At 36.7% G+C, this 17,423-nt stretch overlaps 1 protein-coding gene across 1 annotated transcript; it reads left to right on the top strand.

Annotated features, from left to right (window-relative positions):
* The first annotated feature begins 10,790 nt into the window (after positions 1-10,790).
* Positions 10,791-16,302, top strand: hey2 (hes-related family bHLH transcription factor with YRPW motif 2). The gene is made up of 5 exons (XM_051092154.1): positions 10,791-12,182; positions 13,077-13,155; positions 13,257-13,340; positions 13,489-13,570; positions 14,855-16,302. Exons 1-5 carry the CDS (start codon positions 11,938-11,940, stop codon positions 15,520-15,522), a joined length of 1,158 nt encoding a protein of 385 aa, XP_050948111.1. The 5' UTR covers positions 10,791-11,937; the 3' UTR covers positions 15,523-16,302.
* Positions 16,303-17,423: the final 1,121 nt, after the last annotated feature.

Below are 17,423 nucleotides of genomic sequence, written 5' to 3'. Positions count from 1 at the left end.
TGTGAGTGCGGAAACTTGCGACAAGCTGGTCAAATCGATGCCGCGGAGACTTAAGGCAGTCATACAAGCCAAGGGGGCAGCCACAAAATACTGAGAAAGTGATGATTCTAATTATAATAAAAATTATTCTAATTCAATGAAACGGTTTCTCCTTTATTCTAATTCAATGAAACAACAATCTCACAGTTAAATGGCCTAAATGGGCCTTTTGGAAAGGTCAGCTGAGCAAATTGTTTACAGGTAACGAGTTCTGTGATTACTCTAACGAGTAGGACAGGTGCGGTGAACACCTGATTTTCTTTCTGCACAAACAATGCATTCAAAGAATTTAATGATTGCACTATTTCAAATTATTCTAATTCGTTGACCAGCACCTGTATTTATTCCTGAATTAATGCTGAATTTTCAGCAGCCATTACTCCAGTCTTCAGTGTCAGATGATTCTTCAGAAATCAATGCTGATTTGGTGTTCAAGAAACCTTTATGATTATCTGTGTTAAAAACAGCTGCTTAATATTCTTATAGGTTTCTATATGGATGACCACTATATTATCCATTATTTTAGCCTTATATTCTTATCCTTATATTCTTAGCCTTATTTTATGTACAGACTATGCTGTGAGTATTTACAAAATATAGTGCACATGGAAGCAATCAACAAACCCACACAATATTTATACCAGAACCAGCTTAGGCCCTTAAATAAGATGCTTTCTTCTTATTTAAAATCTTTTTTTGTTCTACAGAAAAAAAAATTGTCAGTTGACATTTTCAGTTGAACTTTTCCCTTTCATAATTCAAGTCGTGGCTTATAGTTATTTAAAAAGTATTGTATGTCTGTTATTTCTTTGGATAACACATTTTTTGTCTATTCTACCCAAGAGTTCTTTTCTGCTTTGATACACAGTGACAAGTCCTTGTGTGTTTTCTGCCGGTGGGAAAGACAGTGTCTGGGAGCTGTCGTGGACACCTCTCTCTGTTTCTCCTGGTGTGAATGTAGCAAGATTCCTGCAGCTGATCGCGGCTCTTCTGATGACAGGTATTTTCCAGGCCCGGACCTTCAGTCCAGGTTTTCCCCTGCAGGGTGTATGAAGAATTAGCAGACGTGTTGCTGATCTGGGCTCTGCGTATGGTCAGCTGGTGGCCCTCACTCAGCCTGATAAGATGAGCTGAGCCTGCTGTTGTCACATTCTCCTCCAGATTCAACAGTGCTGTCTCGAGTGATAGCAGTAAGACCAGAGGGCCTGGGGTCAAGCATGTGCGCTAGTGCTTTTCAACTGCTCGCACTGATAAGTCAAAGTGTCTGGACTTCAAAACAACGACGGAGGGCCAGCCAGTCAGACCTAAAATAAACCACACACAGATTTAGGCTTGTTCAAAATTAGTCTGAAATTCTGGAATCTTGCACTTGAAACTCGTTCCCACCATAGACTAGTCTTTAGTCTCCTTGTCTTTCCTCTCTGAGGTTTTTTCATTCATAGTTCTGCATTACTAGCCATAAAAAAAGTTAAGTTTTGATTCCGCTCATATAATTTATTTTTTTTAAAAATCAAGCACAAAAAAAGAAAAAAGTTTGAATTTCGAGAAAAAGTAAAAAAATCTGAGACACAAACTCACAATTCTGACTTTATTTCTCGCAATTGTGAATTTATATCATGCAATTCTGAGGAAAAAAGTCAGAATTGTGACATTTATATTTTGAAATTCTAACTTTGTAACCGCAATTTTGAGTTTATATCTCACAATTCTGACTTTATAACACGCAATTGCGAGTTAAGTCATATAAAATTGTTACAAAACTGTGTTAACATACAAAATAATTTTTCCCCTCAAAATTGGACTTTATAACTCGCAACTGTGAGTTTATATCTCACATTTATGAGAAAACAGTGAGATACAAACAATTCTGACTTTATATTTCACAATTCTGACTTTATAACTCACAGTTGTGAGGTTATATCGTAATTATGAGAAAAAAAAGTCAGAATTGCGAGTTTATATTATGCAATTCTGAGAAAACAATTGATTTGCTAGAACAAGTCAAAAAATGCGAGATACAAACTCACAATTCTGACTTTATTTCTTGCAATTGTGAGTTTCATTCAATCTTCATCATTCAATTCTTAGGAAAAAAGTCAGAATTGTGAGTTTATATTTTGCAATTCTAACTTTGTAACCGCAATTGTGAGTTTATATTTTGCAATTCTAACTTTGTAACCGCAATTGTGAGTTTATATCATGCAGTTCTGACTTTATATCTCACAATTGTGAGTTTATATTGCACAATTCTGAGGGGAAAAAAAGTCAGAATTGTGACTTTATATCTCGCAATTCTGACTTAATAACTCGCAATTTTGAGTTTATATCAAGCAATTCTGAGAAAAAAAAATCAGAATTGTGACTTTATATCTCGCAATTCTGACTTTATTTCTCAGAATCGCATGTTTATATCTCGCAATTCTGACTTTATAACTCACAATTGTGAGTTAATATCACAATTCTGAGACAAAAAGTCAGAATAAATTAACTCACCCTAAACGCCACATCAAAACAAACTGTGACTGGTCACTTTTATGTCTGTCAGGCTATCTAAATGAGTGATTACACTGTATAGTATGGAGTATTCAGAGTCAAACCATACCTGAGATTATGGTTCCTTTATTTTCCTGTTTGTGAAAAACTAAGACATGCTCAAAGTGCACTAAATTCCTCTTAACCATGATTAACTTCTTATATAAGTCCATCATTCTGTAGCACACCCATTGCCATTTCACAATCATGGGGAGTGGAAGGATGCTTGCTGATAAAGAACCAGAGGGTGCAGCCCAAAACAACAATATGCAGCATTGTTTATCACAGGCAGTGACACACCATATCAATGTTGTGGCTCTGTGGGGTCTTACCCTGGTAGAGATTAGCAGAAAACGCTTTCCTGGATCTTATTCTAACCTTGTGCTTCCTCAGGGCCGGTGATACCCAAGCCAAGCATGAGGAGAAAGCCCCGTCTTAAAACTCAGGGGACAATCGGTTGATGGCTGTGGCTACTGCCTGGAGGCAAGATTGAGTTCACAGTGTTATTAATTTTTTTTAGGTGTTTTCCACAGTTGTTTTGAAAAACACATTTCACCTTCACAGAAAAATTTTGACAACGTTAAAGTGTCATTCAGGAGGATCATATATCTATTTTGGTAAAATATATATTATATACGCTACCAGTCAAAAGTTTTTTAAAGACATAATGATGCTAAAAATTCAGCTTTGAAATCACAGGAATATATATATTTTGAAATATGTACAAATAGAAAACAGTTTTTTTAAAATAGTACAAATATTTCAAAATTGTACCGTTTTTGCTGTACTTTGGATCAAATAAATGCAGGCTTGGTGAGCAGAAGAGACTTTCAAAAAACATTAAAAAACCTTTGACTGGTAGCGTATATATTTTTTCAGAATAAATTCATACATATAACTGACAAACCAGTAATGATTAGCACAGGTGTCCCAAGAGGACACCCTTCCTTTCTTCTGTTTGTTTTTGGTGTTGAAGAGAAGATTATCTTGTTGGCCTTTACTGACTGGTGCCACGTGTGAAAGCATATCTCTTTCTCGGACTCTGGTTGTATCCTGCCGTCTAGAGTAGTGATTTCACAGTGGTCGAGTCACTTAATGTGTATCTGATGACTTCCTCTTTCTTGTCTGTTAATTACTTTAACACATTTGCCTTCAGAGTCTGCTCAGACTGGGGGCGTCCAGGGCAGCTGCTTCCCTGCAAGCAGAACGAGCCAGAAGCCACTGATATGGGAGCAGAGCCAGACTGCTTATGCAATGGGATTAAAGAATTAAGGATTTCAGTGTCAAACAGCAACATCAATGCATTAATTAAACGACTTCTTTAAAATTACTTTAATGACAGGAAAATTATGACTTTTTTAGATAATTATTACAATAAGAGAAATTATTGTGTTTTATTCTGTATGAATATTTAATCTCGGTTATGCAATGTTCAGAATTTAAATCAGTATGCCATTTAAATTCAAATGCAGAAATTTGGAATTTATTTTGATTTGACGTAGCAAACACGATAAGCAACTAAAATTTAAATTTGAACGAAATTTGAAATTCAGAGATAGATAGAAATCCAGATTTGAATTAATGAAACAGTCTCTATTCATTTGTAAAATGCTAGTAACATACTAGTAACATGTTAATCATGCTAGAATCATGTTAGCAACATGCTAATAATGCTAGAAACATACTAGTAACTTGCTAATCATGTTATAAACATGTTAGCAATATGCTATTAACATGTTAATCATGGTAGAATCATGTTATAAACATGTTAACAACATGCTAATCATGCTAAAAACATGTTAGTAATTTGCTAGTCATGGTAACAACATGCTAGTAAAATGTTAATAATGCTAGCAACATGATAATCATGCTAGAATCATGCTAGTAACATGCTAATCATTCTAGAAACACGTTAGTAACTTGCTAATCATGGTAGCACCATGCTAGTAACATGCTAATCATGCTAGAATCATGCTAGCAACATGACAATCATGCTAGCAACATGGTAGTAACATGTTAATCATGCTAGAATCATGCTGGTAACATGCTAATCGTTCTAGAAACATGTTAGTAACGTGTTAATCATGGTTGCACCATGGTAGTAACATGCTAATCATGGTAGAAACATGTTAGTAACTTGCTAATCATGGTAGCATCATGCTAGTAACATGTTAATCATGTTAGAATCATGGTGGTAACATGCTAATCATTCTAGAAACATGTTTGTAACGTGTTAATCATGGTTGCACCATGGTAGTAACATGCTAATCATGCTAGAATCATGCTGGTAACATGCTAATCGTTCTAGAAACATGTTAGTAACGTGTTAATCATGGTTGCACCATGGTAGTAACATTCTAATCATGGTAGAAACATGTTAGTAACTTGCTAATCATGGTAGCATCATGCTAGTAACATGTTAATCATGCTAGCAACATGACAATCATGCTAGCAACATGCTAGTAACATGCTAATCATGCTAGAATCATGCTAGTAACATGCTAATCATTCTAGAAACATGTTAGTAACTTGTTAATCATGGTAGCACCATGCTAGTATCACGTTAATCATGCTAGAATCATACTAGCAACATGCTAATCATGGTAGAAACATGTTAGTAACTTGCTAATTGTGGTAGCAACATGTTAATTTATGTTAAATCATGCTAACAGCATGGTTAAACTATGCTAAATCATGCTAGCAGCATGGTTAAACCATCTTAAATCATGGTAGCAACATGCTGATTCATGCTAGAAATGTGTGTTCCCACTTTGTCCCAAACTTCAATTAAATTCAAACTTTACATTTTTCAAAGTTATTTCAAACTTTCAAACAAGGCTTTCTCAAGCCAACTTCGAAGTTCGTCTACAAACTTTACTCATCTAGTTTAAATTAGAATGCCATTTAAATTTAAATGCATAAATTTGGAATTTGATTTGCTGTAGCAAACAAGATAAGGAATTCAAATTCAAATTCGAATGCAACAAAGTATTATTAAAATGAACTAAAATTCAGAGATACATAGAAAAAGTACATATTTACAAATAAACATTTATTTATGCATAAGGAATGAGTTTGCTGAAGTGAACTAAACTGAAAATTGTTGTATTTCTGTAGGTTGGATGCAAACAAAACCATCCTAGTGCTGACATTACAATGATCTACAATCACTTCTGTGGCATGATTGAGCATTTGGACTAATGCTTACAAGGTATGGAAACTAAAAACACTCAAAATGTTAATTTGTTCTAATATTTAGCTTTAGAACTTTGTCTGAAGAGCTGACAATGCATGAAAATCCATGAGTTCCGATAGTGGAAACAAAGCTATTGTGTAAACAGCGTAGGTGCCACAGTGAATAAAAGGTATGCTTAACAATTGGGTAACGATGTTTGAACAATGAGAGCCGAATGCAGGAGGGAAACCCACGGCTTCCTCAAACTCATGTATCCTGACAGGAAGCTCAGGTCATAAGACAGGAAGTAGAGAAGGGGCACCTGTCTGTGTGTGTTCTCGCCCCATATATGCCATTTTTGTATTTCGAACCCTCGCCATACACAGAGTTTTAAACAATTGATAAACATGTTTACATGAATGTACGCTCCCTTGATAGCCATGCATAATGACCACATTAATGTTGTTCTCACGCTGACACAATTCTGACAGACGCTTTGTGTTGAGCCAAACGCCACTTGCAGAGCAGATTAGCGTATTTGTGAGCATAGCATGCGGGTTGATGGGTGCCGAAGCCAAATGCCGGACACAGTTCGATGGAAAGCCGTGACAGAAATACTGCCCAGAATCTGAGAATGGCAGGAAGGGCCCTATTATTCTGACCCATTCTCTTCAACGTTGGCCCGTACGACGCCTGGAGCCTGTCTGCCATGAACTCGCTTCCCAGGATTTCCGACTCACGGCCGGCGCTCCGACTAAAAGCCAAATATTTCACTCCAGAGACGCACAAGGCTTCCTGATATAGGATGCACTTGCTTGTCTCTCTGTGACCTTAAACACTAATAAAGCGCCTATAATATGACTTCGGAGTCAAAAGTCCACAATCCTAGGATATCGTCCGTTTGTGGCTGTTCGCTCTTCCACTGACAGGAAAAATAAACAGATGCCCATTTGTCCCGGACAGATTGGATAACAATGAGAAAGAAGTAGATTATTTACTCAGGAGTTAATTGTTTCAGGTTGGCGCTGAAATGAAACCTCCTTGTGCTCAAATCCAGAAAGTCATCAAAGGAAATTTATCAGGTTAGACGTAATCTTAAAATCTCGGCTGGCGTTTGATCAGCAAGAAAATAAAAGTTATCAGTAGATAACTAGTTTATTTTTGATTAGCACTTTTCATTCATACCGACTTCATTCACTAATTACAAGAACATCCCTTGAGTAACTGAAATGGCATGAAATGATGATGGAGCTTGATTATGATCTCAGGAACTTCCTAGTTTCTTATACGTCTTTTGTTGTAGATCTTGTGTAAGCTGGTCTGTTTTGCTAGTTTTGAGCACTTGTTTGATGTTCAGACCAGACTTGAAGGCTAGAAATCAACTTCAGATTGGTGTAAGCAGTGAATCGTGGTCCTTGGGTAACTTTTTTGAAGAGCAATAAATGCCAATGTTTCCTTAACCATTTTACTCACGCTGTACTTGAATTTAATAGGGCGAATGTTTGTTTGCCCCAAATCTAAAACAGGCCAGCGTACTCTCATCGGGCTGAGGAACCTGGTGCCCAGGCAACAGTGTCTGTTGCCATGAAGCAGTTAACTTGGTTTTAAAAAGGCAGTTTGCGAGTGACTAAGGGCAGCCTTGTGTTCAGAGAAGGGCTTGAGATTGTGGCTGTTGCTGTTGTTTTCATTGTGTGCTTGGGACTCGGGGAGGGTAAGAACAATAATGCATGTAATGCTGATTTTGGAACGGGTCCACCCAGCTTTTCCCAGGCTGGCCAGCCTTGGGAACCACTGATAGCATGGCACATCAGGGCTGGGCCCCTCTCGCCGGGCCCAGGGGCAGGGCCGCCCGCCTTCTCCAAGCAAGCATGTTTGGGATGAAAGGAATCCTTCCTCCTGCCTGGGAATAGAAGAAACACACACAAACATCCACAAACGCTCGCACTAAGGGTTGGACCCACTTTCGCCGCATGCTATGAGAAGTCTCAGAGGTGACACTGACGAGCTCGTAGCTCCGCGCTGTCCGTCGGCAGACTTGGCGGAGGCCGTATTCCTGTTTTTGTTTTGTAGTCCTGCCCTGGACTGATATCGCTGGCACTTGTTTTGTATCAGCCAAGGATGAAACGCAAAAACAAACAGCATAGGAGTGAAAGCTGCCTTTCACAATAATATACAATACTGGTCAAAAGTTTGGAATATATATTATATTACAAATATAATGTATATTTTTGAAAGAAATTGATAAAAAATACAGTACTAAAACTTTTTTTTATTTATTAGTAATTTATTCCTGTGATGTAAAGCTGAATTTTGATTAGCCATTACTTCAGTATTCAGTGTCACTTCAGAAATCATTTCAGTATGCTAAAAGTTATTATAAAATGCAATATTTTACAATATTTATGGTTGTTACTCTATTTTGATCAAATGAATGCAGCATTGGTGTGAGCATATAAGACTTCTTTCAAAAACAATCAATAAAAAATTTGAATTATTCCAAACATTTGACCGTATTAGTATCTAATATACCGTGCATTTTTCTGTTTGTGCTTTTGCGTTGTATGTTGTATTTTAATAATACACTACCAGTCAAAAGTTTTTGAACTATAAGAAGTTTTTTTTTTTTAAGAAGTTACTTCTGCTCACCAAGCCTGCATTTATTTGATCCAAAATACGGCAAAAATAGTACAATTTTGAAATATTTTTACTATATAAAAAAAGTTTGTTTTAAATAGCTATTTTTTTTAAATAACTTTTTTTGTAAATGTAATTTATTCCTGTGATCAAAGCTAAATTTTCAGCATCATTACTGCAGTCTTCAGTCTCACATGATCCTTTAGAAAGCATTCTACTATGCTGATTTGATTTGTAATGAAACATTTTTATCATTATCATTATCAATATTTAAAACAGTTGAGTACATGGATTCTTTGAATAGAAAGATCCAAAGATCAGCATTTTTTCTGAAATGAAAAGTTTTTGTAACATTATACACTATACCATTTAAAAGCTTGGAGTCAGTATCAGTATTTTTATTTTATTTTTTTTTTTTTGGAAGAAAAATGATAGAAATTAATACTTTTATTTAGCATTATTTAGCAGGATGCTTTAAATTGATCAAAAGTGATGATAAAGACATTTATAATGTTACAAAAGATTTCTGTTTCAGATAAATACTGTTCTTCTGAACTTTCTATTCATCAAAGAAACCTGAAAAAAGCTGTTTTCAACATTATAATAATATATATTTTATATATATATATATTTTTAGAATGATTTCTGAAGGATCATGTGAGTGGAGTAATGATGCTAAAAATGCAGCTTTGAAATCACAGGAATAAATTACATTTTAAAATATATTCAAATAGAAAAACGTTATTTTAAATGGTAAAAATATTTTTCATTTGTACTGTTTTTGCTGTGCTTTGGTTAAAATACAAATACAGGCATGGTGAGCAGAAGAGACTTGTTTAAAAAAACATTAAAAATCTTACTGTTCAAAAACTTTTGACTCGTAGTGTATTTGTAATTTGACTTTTGATTTAGTAATTTTTACTATTTTTTTGTTTTGTTTTGTTTTTTAAGGGTTATTCTGTAACATGTCTAGGGTCTACAGATGAAAACTTAAAAAACATATCATAAACCTTTTGTAGATGTGTAGAAAAACAACCAGCATTTATTTTGAAGTTTTAGTGTATTTTTCATATGCAATAAATAGAGCGAACAGAGCTTAGTGTTCGTCTGATCTCCTGTCAATATTTTCACTATACTGTCTTTATTTATCCTAAAAAGAACTTTGAAAATTCTTGAGTGGGCAAATCCATCAACAAGGGAAAACGAGGGAAAGTCCGGGTCTGTGAAGCCGGACAGACTGCTTTAATTAGCCCTTATATACTTTAGGTCACACCTGGGAGAGCTGCAGCCTGCCCTGGGCTATGAGAGGCTGTTGACAGCTTGATTGGAGCTATCTGTGGCAAGGACTGGATCTGGTACAGGGTGTTAAAGGCAATGGGTGATGCAGAAACCCGTCAGCAGTACAGAGGTTTGCGACTTCATATTAGTCACTATATTAGTCAATCATAAATTTTTTGGACCGTTAAATCACACTTAAAAAATTTCTATTGCATTAGATTTTGTTTGTTTTTTAGATACATCAAATAGAATATCAAAGCAGTACATTTGCTAACTGTTCTCAAGTTCATTTTAAGTGGATGTAGTCAGTCAGTTCCCCTCAGGTTCATACTAGAATAACCAGAGGTGTAGTTCATCACAACTAAGGGCATGATCAGGTTTGAAAACCTTTGTTCTTTTTTCAGTACTGTGTTCAGTATCTTTTTTGTCACTTAAAACTTGAAAAAGTTCTACTGTCTTTCTTTAAATGCCTCTTGGCTTCTTATTTTATTGTGAAGTGCAGCATTAATTAAAATATATATTTTTTTTATAATTAAAGTACTTTTAAAAAAAAACTTTTAAGCAGTTGATAGTTATATATATATATACACTTCATATATATATATACATACATATATATATATATATATATATATATGTGTATGTATATATATATATATATATACACACAGATAGATAAATATACATATGTAGATATAAACTGTTTTTAGAGCTGTATCGATAGATAAATAAATACATATTTTTTATTTATTTTTTGTGATGTTTTTATTTTTGGTAGGTATGAAAATCATAATTTTATTATGAAATGCATAATTTATGTATATTGAAGTATAATACTTACATAATGATACTATACTAATACTAATTTATTATAATTATTAACATCTACTATTTATACTATTTATAAGTGTTTGATTGCAAGTTATTTTAGTTTATAATTGTATTATACAAAACTATTTATTTATTTGTTTTTTGTCTTCATGGTTGCTCTCCAAAAATTCTTGATTATGGCATGAAAGCATCTTTTTATTGTTAAATGCAAATTTATTTGCACATTTATTTATTTTTGGGTAAATATAATAATTCTTGGAGTAAATGAATGAATACATTTTTGCTGTAATGTTATATTATAGACAGTTTATATGCAAATTTCTATCAAGTCATAGATAAAATTAACAATAAAAAAAGTTCAGTTTAACATAAGCTGCAAAAATTAAAACATGTGAAAGGTCATAAGCTGCCCTCTTCCACAATGCCAGCTTGATATTCCTAAAGTTTTAATATCATGGTAGTTAAACTGGGCATACAACAAACAAACATCGTGAAGAATAGGGTTACGAGTCGCGGCAGCAGCGGTGGGGGTGACGCTCGGCTCGCGGTAACCTCCCAGTGGCAGCGGCCCTGCCGGCCCTCCCTGTGTTCCTGGCCGTCTCTCACATGGTGATTGGGTTTCAGCGCAGGGCTCAGAGCTGTGGGAACGAGTCATCACACTGGCGGCCTGCCTGGGAGACTGTGCTACGCTCCACCAGGGGGAAGGCACATGACAAGGGGGGGTTTTGTGAGCCCAAACAATGTGCCGTCTTCACTGTTTAACCCAGGAAATTCACTACAGCTAGAGCCTCCAAATAGATGAGAAGCCCATGTGTGAAAGTGTGTCGGTCTGCGTGTACGCAGATATTCCCTAACAACTTTGAATAGTCCTATAATCTTAATATAATCAATGTTTATTGAAATATTTGAAAGGATTTTCTGTATGTCCACTATATGTATTATGTAAATGCTTGTTTTCCTATCAATTTTAAAGTAATAAAAACTTTCCAAACAATATTTTATCTTTAAAGTACTGCCTTATAAAACATATGTGACCCTGGACCACAAAACCAGTCTTAAGTAGCATGGGTATATTTGGTATATAGTTTTACACAAAACAAAAATATAACATAAATCGTTAGATACTCGGAAGGGCTAGCCAATAAGCGCTAACCCGTTTTGGCATACGTGATATGAACTTCAAATCACTGCTGACAGGATTCCTTCCTTAAAGTTATTAAGTAATTCGTACACTTAATAAACCTGACTACATTTTGGCAAGCCATTCTGCATCCTCATCTCAGCCAGGAACCCTTTACCTAGATTTCCTGCCTATCCTGCAGACTGTCCAAGCTCTGTCAGGCTCTGAAACACCGTCGCCTTTCTTGTGTAAAGTGTTTCTCACGCTTCTGGGGCCCTCGGGTGCAGAACGCGAGTGCTGAAGCTGGGCAGAGTCAATTATCAGGGGAATGAAGTTTGAGACCTCCATTCGGTGGCTCGGGGCGTGTTTTCTTTTTTTCGGTGGGTGTTCCCAAAAGCAGGACGTGGGCGTGAATGTGAGACTGAGGCTCCAGCGGTTCGTGGGAAAGACGCTCAGAGAGTTTGGTGACTGTACCTGTGCGCACTGCATCATGAAGCGGCCTTGTGAGGACAGCACGTCCGACAGCGACATGGATGAAACTATTGATGTGGGCAGCGAGAATAACTACTCTGGGTAAGCATGCCTGGGAACCACAGCTTGGTTGTTCTTCTGTATCTCAGGCTTCACTTTTAGATGCTATCTTAAGATCGTACGCTCCCTTTTGGACATTATATTAAACATATAAAATGCACTTCATAATTACGTGTATCATTTACACATTTTCTAAATATTCTTAAGTCTTTTAATTTATAAAGTATAATATGTAACAAAGCCGTTGATGTTTTTAATGGTTACTCTTTGAAATTATAAAAGCTTTTAATACTTACATTAATATGTAATGTACATGAACAGGTCGATAGTTAGAAATGTCACTGATTCATGTATCATAGAAATTTAAACTGAATATTTATATATATATAATGAATGCACATAAACTAATATATTTAAACTAAATGATGTTAGTAATTTATATACTTACATGGAACCCTGTGCTTAATGTGGTAGCATTTAATTCAAGCCATATTATTATTTAATATGACTAAATCAAACTACATTAGATTGTACAATCAGTTTTATAAGTCAGATCGAGTTGAAATTTAATTTACAATTTGTAATTGTATGTTATCTTTTTTTTACAGTAATGCTTAGATGTTGCTAAACATTATTGTAAAATGTTAGACATTTGTAAATATTTGAATCTAAGCTTAAGATTAATGATCTTTTAAGCATTATATTAAATAACTTTGTTTATAATAAATTAACAGTGAAAATTATAATCAAGTGTTAATAATAATCACTGTCAAGCATTTTATATAACGTAAAACTTGTTTTATGTGGTAGCATCTAAATTAACTGGTTTTGATAGTCAGAAATCAAAAGTATATATTTAATATGACAGATTTTTTTAAAGAAGTTTTTGGTAACATAAACTCTCTAATAAGTTTTCATCAACTTTTCTCTCCAAAGGCAAAGCAACGGTTCATTTATAAGATGTGGCTCACCTACCACAACATCTCAAGTCATGGCCAGAAAGAAGCGGAGAGGGGTAATTCCTTACTTTTTTTTTAAATAATTGTTAAAATCTTTTTAATTGTTTATTTAAAACACTGATGCATTACACTCTATTAATTATTTTATATATTGCAGATCATTGAGAAAAGACGAAGGGACCGAATAAATAATAGTTTATCAGAGTTGCGTCGTCTGGTGCCAACCGCGTTTGAGAAACAGGTGAGTTCATATTTTTGCTTCAGCCCTTTATATACGCATTATGAAAGTATTAGTTCTAATAATAATAATAAATTAAAGTGAGTGGAACAGGATGTTGTCAAGGCTATCATATTAAAAACCCCTTACATATCCTATTGCTTCTCCCAAGGGATCTGCCAAGTTAGAGAAGGCGGAAATATTACAGATGACAGTGGATCACTTGAAGATGCTCCAGGCCACAGGAGGAAAAGGTAGTCTGCTTGTTATTGGCTCCTGTTTTGCACACCAGTAGTGAAATTTGAGTACGGAGTTTCCTTTCGACCAGATTAAAGTGGAAATCAATGTTAATGGTAGGATTGAACTCGTGGGAAAGTGCCGGCAGGACAAAAGAAGCACTTGACCCTGGGATTGTGTTTGCTTTCATAAATCCATGGGAGGGGAGTGGGGCCACATTCACAGGCTGCACTGTTGGGGGTTTGTTAGGGCTTTCCAATGAGTGTTAAAACCGAAGTACTGGGGAGACAAAACAAACATACAAACAGGTCAGGTCACAGTCCCAGTCTGCTTAGGTTTAGCCTCTCGAGCACAGTGGGGTTGCATTTGACTCGTCATGATTAAAGCTTCAAGACAAGTCACCTTTGTTTAGCGCTTGAATTGTTTCAAAGCAGCTTCATTGTAATAAGTAGGAAAATAACAGAATGAGTGACAGAATGCTGCAGACTTGATCAAATATATGTTACATTCAACAAGCTCTACAGAGACAGTAGTGTCATTATCGAGTCAGTTCAGTGTTGATTCAATTCAGTTTAATAACAGTATCGATGCTGGAAAAATAGTCAATTATGAATAAATTTGATTCGGCTATAAAGCAGCTCAACAGAAGGCAATAGTGTCATGATTCAGCTCAAGTCAGTTTAATGTTGATTCAAATCAGTCAAATCAATAATGCAGTATTTACTGAATCTTAAAGAGATAGTTCAGTCAAAAATGAAAATTCTGTCATTAATTACTCACTCTCATGTCGTAAGACCTCGTAAGACTTGTAAGACCTTCGTTCATCTTCAGAACACAAATTAAGTTATTTTTGATGAAATCTGAAAGTTTTCTGACCCTGGATACACGGCAACGCAACTGACACGTTTCAGGCCCAGAAAGGTAGTAAGGACATTGTTAAAATAGTCCACGTGACATCAGTGGTTCAACTGTAATTTTATGAAGCTACAAGGATTTCTTCTTCAACCTGTGTTCAGTACCACGACGTATGTGTGTGCATGCCATTTCAGTTGCGTTGCTGTATATGCAGAGTCAGAAAGCTCTCGGATTTCATCAAAAATATCTTAATTTGTGTTCCAAAGATGAGCAAAGGTATTACGGGTTTGGAACAAAATGAGGGTGAGTAATTAATGGCAGAATTTTCATTTTGGGGTGAACTATCCCTTTAAGTGTCATTGAAACCCAAACCACATTAGGTGATAGAAGTGGAGAAAAAATGGAAGAAACCGGGCTCAATTGTTCTCTCTCTCTTGCTCTCTCAGGATATTTTGATGCTCATTCTCTGGCCATGGACTTCATGAGCATCGGCTTTCGGGAGTGTCTAACTGAAGTGGCGAGGTATTTGAGCTCCGTTGAAGGTTTGGACTCCAGCGACCCCCTTCGCGTCCGCTTGGTTTCTCACCTCAGCAGCTGCGCCTCGCAGAGGGAAGCGGCCGCCATGACCACATCAATGGCCCATCACCAGCAGGCCCTCCATCCGCATCACTGGGCCGCTGCTTTGCATCCCATCCCGGCGGCGTTCCTGCAACAAAGCGGACTTCCGTCCTCAGAGAGTTCCTCTGGCAGGCTTTCTGAGGTCCCTCAGAGGGGCGCAGCCCTGCTGACCTCCTCCTTCACCCATAGTGACTCTGCGCTCAGAGCGCCCTCTACAGGCAGCGTCGCTCCTTGCGTACCGCCGCTGTCCACCTCGCTGCTTTCGATATCGGCAACCGTTCACGCGGCGGCCGCTGCTGCGGCAGCGCAAACCTTCCCTCTAACATTTCCCGGAGGATTCCCGCTCTTCAGCCCCAGTGTAACAGCATCTTCGGTGGCTTCTTCCTCCGTGAGCTCTTCCGTTTCCACATCCACCACATCCCAACAGAGCAGCGGAAGCAGCGGAAGCAGCAGCAAACCATATCGACCGTGGGGAACTGAAGTGGGAGCGTTTTGAGTGTTGGATTTGCTCTTGTTGCATCTGGACGTCTTCCATACTTTGTACATAAAGGAAAGAAAACAGCTATTGTGCCTGCTTTGGTTAGCACCTTGGGGTTTTTTCCTACACTTGTGCACATATGCAACAGCAAACATAAGCCAACTTTCTGGGAGGGAAAGGAAGACAGACTTTACACTTCAAGCTGTGTGGAAACCCATAAGGATGAAGAAAAATCAGTTACTGTTTTAATTTCATGTAAAGGGCTGTACTGTGTGACAGTGCCTGCATAAACACTGCTAAAATGCTGCATTTTGATATTTCTGCATAGAAAAAGCATACGTGATTTCACAAACACACACAAACAGTAGCTTTAGAATGAAACAGAACAGCTTGTTCAAAAACAAACCAAAGGTTTTGCAGATAATCACTAAAGTGAGGTGTGAATCAGTTTTGTAATCTATGATTTAACAATCCAGTTTGTAAATTTGTATATGTGTAAGATTGTAACTAGAGTTTATATTGAAATTAGACGAGTTGGTATGATGCACTTCAATCACTACTGTTTTTTGGGAGGAGACGGGATCTTCTCCACTTTACACAATAGGCCTACTGAATTTTTTAAAAATAACATTCACTAATACTCATATGTGAGATTTTCTACTACTGTAATTTTGTTACCTTTTTAATAACCCTTCCATGCTCTGTAAGATGTAACCTTTTTCTATGCAAAAAAGAAAAAAACAGATGTCCCTAAAGAAACTGGGTGTTTGTTTTTTATTCTGAGACTTGTGCCATAAAACCATCATTCCATTTGCTTTCACCACAACAGATCGTGGAATGTTATGAGAGAAAGTAATTGTTTTCCCATAGCATAATTTGAGTTCTTGAAATTGTATGGTGGAAAAGAATATTTGTGTTCTTTTATGTGTTTTTCTAATAACGCAAAAGAAGCCAATGAAGTGAAACAAACAACTGCAATTATAAATGCCACTTCAAGACTTATAAATCTGTCGACAAACTTTAAAGTAAGCTACAAACACATTTATTGAATAAAAACACACACCACCATTCAACATCGTTACACAGTCTCCAGCTATAAAATATCTCAATGCCAAATCTGACCATGCAATGATTTCAATTATCACTGTCATTTTGGGCAACAACTACAAACAAAGTCACCAGCAATTTTAAATATGCTCACTTTTGTTTATAAAGTTTCTCAATGCCAAGTTTGTTTAGATTGCATCAATTTCTTAATAACATTTAAGCAGTTCTCATTTGATGTTTACTGTTATTCAAAAAGACAAGGTCCCTCAAGGTCCCCCTTGGTCCCTCAGGGACAGCTCAAGTCAAAACTTATGTAGCTATTCTGGCGGGCGTGAACAAACCGGCGGTCGGACTGCAGTAGTGTGCGCCACATGAAAGCACAACAACACCAGTCACTCCTCCCCAAGATGGGTCTTTATGCCGGCCTAATCCACTCCCTTTATGCCAGGGTCTGTTAGACAGATTTACATTAGTAAATCACTGTCACACCATTAAATTCCTTAAGAGAAAAAGTATCAGCATTTCCAAGTGAATGGGGATTAAGGCAAACAGCGCCTGCTACCCACCGGCAATCATGGGAAAAGTGCGGGGCCATAAATCCGCCGGTTATCTGCTTTAGAGCGGCTGGTTCTCACGCCGGGCCCCTGCCTTTGAAGTGGCCGTCATATATCAAGGGCGCACATGATTTCCCCAAAACATCACACAGGCAAAGAGTCAGTGGTGTGAACGTGGTCAGTAAGCCTGTCAGCTTCATTAGTTTCCACACATGAAAATGGTTCGGCTACTACGAGATGTGCTTTATACTCCAAACCGCAAGATAAAAGCTGCATATAGATATGATCATAGCTCACATAGATCATATTATAGCCTCT

Source organism: Labeo rohita, chromosome 20, assembly GCF_022985175.1.
Source record: "Labeo rohita strain BAU-BD-2019 chromosome 20, IGBB_LRoh.1.0, whole genome shotgun sequence".
Classification (NCBI taxonomy): Eukaryota; Metazoa; Chordata; class Actinopteri; order Cypriniformes; family Cyprinidae; genus Labeo; species Labeo rohita.
The sequence above is the reverse complement of the archived record's forward strand: the minus strand, read 5'-3'. Positions and strand labels throughout refer to the sequence as shown.